Here is an 8344-nt window from a genome sequence, read left to right as displayed (position 1 = left end):
AAGAAATAAGTACAAAATATTCTAAAAAGATTGATTTGTTCAGTATGTCTCTCCTGCTAAAGCTTGGGAAAGTGTTGTGAATCAAATACAGAAAACCTTCACCCATTATAAGAGACTAGCTAGGGAATTAAGAGCTAAGAGAAGGATGATGATAAGTGGGGAGATCCTCCAACTAGAGGCATCCCTCTCCAATTTTGATCCTCCTCCCACAAAGCTCCTTGAGCTAAGGGAATCACTCAGGCAAGAAGAGCTTCTTCAAGCTAGTAGTGCCCTTGCTTCCACTAGGGAGTTTTGACGTGGTGAAATTGATAGACTAGGCAAGAAGATGTTTGACCTTTTGAAGAAGAAATGAAGGATTTCGTTTCTTCTTGAGAGACAAGCATGGTACTGTTGACAGTTGTTAACTCCCACAATGAGATTCTAGTTCATCAAGATGTCTATTGGGATGAGGTGATTGGATATTGAATGGATGAGATGATCGCACAATGATCTAGGTGCATCAGGAGTTCTGGATGGAATGAGATGGCTAGATTGAATGATTGAAACACGGTGTCTAGTGTGAACTAAGTGTGTGATTTTGTGAACTGCATGCTATGTGGATGTATTGTCTTGTGAGGATGGTCATGGGCATGGTTTGCTTGATTGAAATGCGAAAAGAAAATCTGATAGTAACAAGATTTAGTAGATCAAGACATCCTTGTGATTGCTAAATGGTTACAATGATCATGATTTGTATCTGAGACCCTCGACAAAAATGTCGATTGATAAGTAACTAATGTCCTTGTAGAAGTACGAGATTGTTGGAGTCTCGTACATGGGCACATAGAGGACATCCGTGAAAAGATGAGCGCGGTCTGGATGTGCTTGCTAAATGGTTACAATGATCATGATTTGTATATGAGACCCTTGACAGAAATGTCGATTGATCAATAACTAATGTCTTTGTAGAAGTATTAGATTGTTGGAGTCTCGTGCATGGGTACATAGAGTCAATGTCTACTGAAGAAAATTTCTATTTTTTGGCTGGTTTGCAAGTGTAATTGAGGGCGATTACAATTCTTTGAAGACGGGGGAATGTCACAAAGTGATGATGTGGCATGCCCAATTGGAAGAGAAATGAATTTGTGGACAAGAGAAACTGAAACCCGAGGAACAGAAATTAGAAAGTGTAGCCAAAGGTGTTAGAATTTTAAACACCTAGCCTGCCAACTTAAAGCATTGGCCGAGGGGCCTAAAACCCTAAGATGTTAGAGCTCGAAAACGAAAGCAAATTTTTGTAAATTGCATTGACATGCTGACGTGGCTGGTTGTACGAAATTCCGTAATTTACATTGACAATGCTGATGTAGTAGGCTGTGCAGGTTTCAATAATTTTATGCTGGCTGCTTTTTGGCAGTTTTGCAAGGGCTTTTGGGTGCAGTGCTTTTGGGGCTCTGATTTTCGGCATCCCTTGTAAGTTTATAAGTGCCCAGAGGGTCACTTCTCAGAGAGCATCTGGACTCAAGCGTCTCGAAGAGCGTTGGACCCTTGGGAGTCGGACTTTGTGAGCATAATAATAAAGAAACACCGGAAGAGGGGAAGGGGTCCAGTCTTTGGGGCCAGTGCGCTATGCTTGGAACTCCGCCGTGCTGTGTCGAGTCTCCTTCACTCTCTCTCTCTCTCTCTCTCTCTCTCTCTCTCTCTCTCTAGTTAAGTTCAGTGATTTTGCAGTTTCTGTTCGTGTGTCACTATTAATTTCTCGCTTGGGGTGTCCAAGCCTGTGACAAACGTTCAGTTTGTTACTCGCGCTCGTGCAAGGGGGGGACCGTGTTGCAAGTACAAGCTTTGGAGAAAACTCATCTTCCTTATCGCACTTCAAAAGGGCCGTACGATTCTTAAGCCGTACCACAAAATTTAGCAGAGTCTTTAAAAAATTGGCTCCAAAATTCCTTCCTTCTGATCCACCAAGATTATGTCGATGCCCACCAATCACTGCTCTAAACCGCCCACCACTCTCTGCTCATAGCGTTTTAAAACGCTAGGTCATCAAGAGGGTGTGTGTGTGTGTGTGTGTGTGTGTGTCGTTGGTGTTGATGTCGAGGGGGTCGTCGCTGTCAAGGATTGCTGGAAACAGCGTTTCAAAATGCAGCGAGGAGCAGGGGAGAGTACACCTTGGATGTTGCCGCCAAGCACTGCCGCTGGGAGCGTTTTAAGGGAGAGACTTCTGAACCAACCAACCTTGGCAATGAATTAGTAAATCTTACAATGGGGGCTGGGGGGGGGGTGTGTGTGTTAGCAAATTGCCCTACCCAAGATTCGATAAATAAGTAAAATAAAGACCTAAAGCCAAAATAAATACTGGGATCACATTGGGCTATTCACTTGAGATGCTATAAACTTTAACATTTTTAGATCCCTTACACTCTTCACTAATTTATTCTTTTGTTAGCTGGTGTAAATTTTTGATTTTTTCATCAAACTTAGAGATGCCCTTAACTTTCTGTTATTAACTATGTTTTGACAGAGGTTGTCTTCTCAATTAGAGAATGAACCAAGTTTAGTTGATGCTGGTGGTCGTGGGGAGCTTCAATCTGCAGCATTGCGAGATGGGGTCCTCCTGCAACACTTGGGAGCTTTACTCCTAGAGCTCGGTCGAGCAACATTAACATTAAGAGTGGGAATGTCCCCTGTATGTATTGGTCCCTGTGTATATTGTAAAATGCGAAGCTTATGGATGGCGAATTACCAGTAGTTTTTAACTGTGGACATTGGAAAAATAATCTTGCTTGCAGGTGGAGTCGGCTGTTAATGCTGGTCCAGCAGTGTTCATCTCTCCAGCAGGACCTAATCCTATGATGGTGCAGGTATTAGAACAATCTTACCTTGTTTTTATACACTTTGAATTTGAAGGCTTCTTTTCCTTTGTACAAAAATTGATTCATGCTAATCCACCTTTTCAGCCACTTCCATTCCAGCCAGGTGCTGGATTTGGTGCCCCCCATGCTGGGCCACATCATAATACTGGAATGATGGGACTCTCTGAGATTCCTCGCAATGTGAGCATTCACATTCATGCAAATGATGCAGGTGCAATCCCTGGATTTCCAGCACCAGTTCAGGGTCTTGCACCAGGCAATGTTGCAACTCAGGTGCCTGGTGCCACGCCTCCAGTTGGTTCAGGCACTGGAGCAGCCACCACCACTGGACCTAGCAATATCACCCCTTCAGTACATGCCATAGCAGTGCCAGTGCACGTCAGCGGTCCATCTGCCTTGAATGAGCAGCCTGGGATAAGGGTTGTGCCAATGAGAACTGTAGTTGCAGCTGTGCCAGCAAATCTACACGGCAGGCCTATGCTTGATAACACTGGAGTTCATCCCAACATCCTCCATCCTCTTCTTGCGAGGTTTCAACAGCTAAATTCACAGCAAGGAAGTAACTTGCCAACAGGAACTCCTCCAGGCTCATCTATAGTGCCACCACCTTTTAGTGTAGCACAGCAAGCTCCTAATCCAGCTGCACCAACAATACGTGCACAATTGCAGGTGCAAGCTTGGGTTCCTGATGGGCAAGGTGGGTCAAGGTTGGTGACAAACGAGGAAGCCCTTCGTACCCTGCTAAATACAACTCAAGCAGCCTCTTTATCAACTCCGCAGCAACAGCCACCACCAAATGATACAACAGGTCAGTGATTGGTTCCTTTTTCAAAGTATGTGAGGATTTTTCTTTGCCTCTTTTCAGTCAAAATTTCAAAACCTAATGTTTAATCTACAGCATCCCAGACAAACTTGACAGACGGGACTTCCAACATAACAAGGGATGTAAATGACAATCAGCCTGCAGATTCTCAGCAGGTTAACATACTCTTATTAGTTTTCTGGTTTTGTGGACAAATGTTTTGATATGCTCTGCCCATAATGACATCGATAGGTGTCGAGCGATGTTCGTGAGGAACCAAGAAGGGCAATTGCAGAGGTTGTGAGAGAGATGCAGGGCCAAGCAGAGGTAGACATGAATAACAGTCGTTTAGGCAGTGATGAAAACAACACGGAGAATACAAGAGCCGGTTCAAGTCATGAAAATGCAGATATGGAAAAAAAACCCAAGGATACGAATAAAACAAGCATACCTGCTGGCCTTGGCCTGGGAGGCTTGCGACCTCTGCCATCTCGTGTAAGTTAATGTTGGTGTGCTGATAGCCATTATCAAGGTACATTGATTTATCTATTTTATAAAAAAAAATTTTCCTTGCAGACTCCCAAACGACCAGCTCGACAGCAGCAAATTTCACAGGTTGCAGGCTTGTCGGAGCAGGGTGTGCAGAACCATGCTACTCCCGCCCATGAGCAAGGGGGCCCTGTATCCAGGGCTGAAGCTGAGCGCATTGCACAAGGCCCTTCATTATTTCCAGATTCCAATAGGAATGCTCCAAGTCAAACATCACCACCTTTTCAGCCGGTCAATAATGCCCCTTCACGAAGAGTTAGTGGAGGCAATTTTGACCTTGGAAGTTTGGTGGCTCAGTTTGCAGCCAATCCTGGCGGGACTGCAGCTTCGATAAGTGCGAGAGATCAGGACCAAGGTATGGGCCTCCCTGCAGGGGCACTGGGCAACCTTATGGGTCAAGTCATGCAAAATCCTTTTATGAGAAATGTTGTGCAGCAAGTGGTGGAACAGGTGGGAGAGGGAACATTTGATCATGAAGACTTGACAGCACAAGGTGAAAGTGTTCAGGGTGCAAATCCTCAAGGTGGGATCGACTTCTCAAGACTTTTACAAGACATGATGCCTGTAGTTAGTCAAGCGATAAATAGAGCGGGTAGCACCACTGCTACAGAAGGCAGCATTGCAAGAAATGGAGGGGAGAGTGGTGTGAGACAAGGATCAATAAATTTACCAGACATGTGGTCCAATGGTTCAAATGTACCAAATGGGCCCAACCTTTCTGCCATATTCCAACAGATGATGCCTGTTGTTGCTCAAGCATTTGGTGGAGCTTTTACTGGGAGGCCAGAACAGGCTTCAAGAATGCCAACCAATTTGGCTTCGAGGAATGCAGAAGCTAGGGACCCTTCCGCCCAACAGGTACACTGTAGATCAGTAGCTGCTGTATTAACTTTAGCGTACTATGGGTTTTTTGAGACAGTTTTTCTGAGTATTTTGTTCTTAAGTTCTTACTTAGAGCTGATTTTCTAAAGAAAGTTTTCTTTACATAGTTAAAAGAAAATGGGGGTTAGGGTACAAGAGGCACTCAGTACTTCATATTCTTTTCAGGAACAAATTTTGCAAAGAGAAGCAGCCCATTTGGGACTCGGGCAGCCAGAACCAACCTCTTCTGAGGCACCAGAAAGTGCACCTGTCGCAAAGCGTCAGAAGGTATGATGCCCTTACTTTTAGCATAGCAGTGCAGAAGCCGGACGGCAAGTTCATATTATGATCCTCTGTTTTCTTTCCTAGTTGTAAATCTATTGTTTTGGCCTGGCCAGAAACAATGATAATGGTGGGCATCACATTCAAAGATATGCTAGATGCTGGATGCTGAAATTGTCCTGGTCGTTTGGATCAGATTGATGTGGAGAAGGCTCTTGAAAAGCTTGAGCAGGGCAGCTCACCCGGTGAGATCCTTAGAGTCTTAGCAGAGACGGCAAGCATGCTGATGACACCTGTTAACAATCAAGAGGTGGATGCATCCCTATTAGCACAGGTTCTCTGCGAAGATGAAGATCTTGCTGATGTAAGCATAAAATGTTGGATGGTCTGGTGTTTCTTGATGTCTTACTTAATGTTGAATGTCTGATATTCTCTGTGCTATTGCAGGATTACATGGCTTTGTTACTGAGTGATCTGACGTCTTGTAAGGAGGAGGATGCTTGATTTCTTTCACATTTACCAGTAGTTTTTTACATTGAAGGTTTTTACACAGACATCAGCAAGCTATCGGAGAAAGTATCAAAGGACATTCTCGTCAATTTTAAGACGATGCTGAATTGCTTGGGAGTTATGTTTGTATATTTTTTGATATCGACTTCACATTTGAACTCCATAATTTTTTGTAACATCAGCCGGTCTTGGCAATGCGTAGTCCCAATACTTGCACATAGCTTATACAACGTAGTCAACATTCTTTTGTTTTCAGTATGTATGAGGGGGACTCCTTATATTAAAGCATACTTCTTGGATGTGTGGTTGTTTACGTGGTATTTTCTCTTCGTCTGTGGAGAGATTCTGAGCAAGAGTTTTTTTTGTTTATTTAAAATTTTTGAGTGGCAGCAACTACTGATTTGACATTGAGCGGTTGCTCTGTAGATAACTGATACATTACTACAATGGAAGGTATCCTTAAGGCCAAAGTGTTTGTAGCTAACAAAAGAGCACCCTGTGGCCTTAGGGCGATATGGTTTCTAGCTTACACCAAGAGCACCATGTGGAATTAGGGCCATAGAGTTTTTAGCTTACACAAAAAATTCCGTGTGGTTTTAGGGCCATAATGTTACTAGCCATCACAAAGAGCACCCTGTGTTCTTGTAATCACAAAGAGCACATTGTGTCATTAGGGCCACAGGGTTTTTAGCCATCACAAGGAGCACCCTATGACCTTAGGGTCATAATGGGCTCTTTGTGATGGCTAGAAATCCTATGGCTCTAAGTCCACACTATGCTCTTTGGGATGGCTAGGGTCTCTAGCCATCACAAAGAGAACCCTGTGGGCTCTTTAGCCATCACAAAGAGAACCCTGTGGGCTTAGAGCTGTAAGGTTTCTACCTTACAGAGAGCACTTTGTGGTTTTAGAGCGATATTCTTTTTAGCTAACAAAAAGAGCACTACGTGGCCTTAGGGCCATATGGTTTCTTACACAAAGCGCACCATGTGGTCTTGGGGCCATAGGGTTTCTTACTCAAAGAGCTCCCTGTGGCCTTAGGGCCATAGGGTTTCTAGCTAACAAAATGATGACCCTATGGCCTTTAGGGCCATAGGGTTTCTAGCTTACACAAAGATTGTCCCATGGACTTAGGGTCATAGGGTTATTAGCCATCAAAGAGCACCCTATGGCCATAGGGTTTTTAACCACCACAAAGAGAACCCTATCGCCTTAGGACACCCTGTGGCATTAAGGTCAAAGGGTTTGTAGCTAACAAAAAGAGAACAATGTGGCCTTAGTGCCATAGGTCTTCTAGAAAATAAAAAGACAACCATGTGGCCGTAGTCTCATTGGGTTTGTAGCTAGCAAAAAGAGTACCACGTAAACTTAGGGCCATAGGGTTTCTAATTTATACAAAAATCTCCCTGTGGCTTTAGGGCTATAGCGTTACTAGCCATCACAAAGAGAACTCTATGGCCTTAGGGCTATAGGATTTCTAGCCATCACAAAGAGCACAATGTATCTTTAGGTCCATAGGGTTTCTAACCATCACAAAGAGCACCCTGTGGCCCATAGGGTGCTCTTTGTGATGACTAGAAATCCTATGGGTTTTAGGCCACACATGCCAGAACTTTGAGCGGCTCTCTCTTTGGAGCGGCTCTCTCTTTGGATGGGTGTTGTCACACATGTGCGCGCGCGCACACACACACACACAGTCTTGTATCCAGTTTTCATGGGTGGTCCTCTCTCTCTCTCTCTCTCTAGATCAGATGTTGTCGGAGCATATCTGTCTAGCTCTCCGATTTCTCTCATTGTTAGAGTCTCTCTCTCTCTCTCTCTCTCTCTCTCTCTCTCTCTCTCCAATGTTAAATCACTCATGCGCTTATGTATTCTCTTCAATTAACATTGCAGAGCAAGACGACGTGTCACGTCGCGTTCAATTGTGCTCACTTTGTGCGTGTGTGTGTCGCGCTCGTTGTTTGGTCGGGCCGACTCAGAGCACACTCGCCGGTTCTATTGGTATCACCTCACTCGGGCAAGATTGACACTGCAACAACCATTTTCAACCACGTGGCCGCCTGAATTCCTCTTTCATATCTCTCTCTCTCTCTCTCTCTCTCTCTCTCTCTCTCTCTCTCTCTCTCTACGCACTATTCACCTAGGTCGTTGGGGCTGCAGGGAACATAGCTGGCTGAGGATAAAGGGGAAAGGAGAAATTCCGGCCCAAAATAAAGAGAAAAGTGTGAAACTCCAAAAAAAAAAAAGCATAATTTTCGAAAATTTCCTCTTGACAAAATCAAGGAAATGAATTTTGTATGTGTGGAAAAATGATTTTTCTCAAACACAGGGAGTAGGTACTTAAACTGTGTGTGTGTGTGTGCATCAATGTTAGAAAAAAGTGCTTAACTAAGCCTTGAGAAGTCTAATTGAACAATCAAAACAGCTGATTGAAGGGACGGGGAGAAGGAGAAAGTCTGCTTGGAAAATTCAAGAAAATAGAGTTAA

General features: G+C 44.0%; 1 protein-coding gene across 2 annotated transcripts; it reads left to right on the top strand.

Annotated features, from left to right (window-relative positions):
- Positions 1-2484: 2484 nt before the first annotated feature.
- On the top strand, positions 2485-6158 carry LOC147416851 (uncharacterized). Of its 2 annotated transcripts, XM_086508023.1 has the most exons (9): positions 2486-2668; positions 2772-2843; positions 2940-3663; positions 3754-3833; positions 3910-4152; positions 4234-5064; positions 5254-5355; positions 5546-5713; positions 5797-6158. In XM_086508023.1, exons 1-9 carry the CDS (start codon positions 2660-2662, stop codon positions 5851-5853), a joined length of 2286 nt encoding a protein of 761 aa, XP_086364149.1. In that variant the 5' UTR covers positions 2486-2659; the 3' UTR covers positions 5854-6158. The 2 variants fall into 2 exon arrangements, with proteins under 2 accessions (XP_086364150.1, XP_086364149.1); XM_086508024.1 differs by lacking the exon at positions 5797-6158 and having other exon boundaries at positions 2485-2668; positions 5466-5688.
- Positions 6159-8344: the final 2186 nt, after the last annotated feature.

Source organism: Adiantum capillus-veneris, unplaced genomic scaffold, assembly GCF_014529385.1.
Source record: "Adiantum capillus-veneris isolate H3 unplaced genomic scaffold, ASM1452938v2 Hic_scaffold_447, whole genome shotgun sequence".
Taxonomy (NCBI): Eukaryota; Viridiplantae; Streptophyta; class Polypodiopsida; order Polypodiales; family Pteridaceae; genus Adiantum; species Adiantum capillus-veneris.
The sequence above is the reverse complement of the archived record's forward strand: the minus strand, read 5'-3'. Positions and strand labels throughout refer to the sequence as shown.

What these genes read in the sequence shown, in the direction of transcription:
- LOC147416851 (XM_086508023.1), top strand. An exon ending in TGCGACCTCTGCCATCTCGT is followed by an intron (nt 4,153 to 4,233) that starts GTAAGTTAATGT and finishes TTTTCCTTGCAG; the next exon opens with ACTCCCAAACGACCAGCTCG. An exon ending in AAGATGAAGATCTTGCTGAT is followed by an intron (nt 5,714 to 5,796) that starts GTAAGCATAAAA and finishes GTGCTATTGCAG; the next exon opens with GATTACATGGCTTTGTTACT.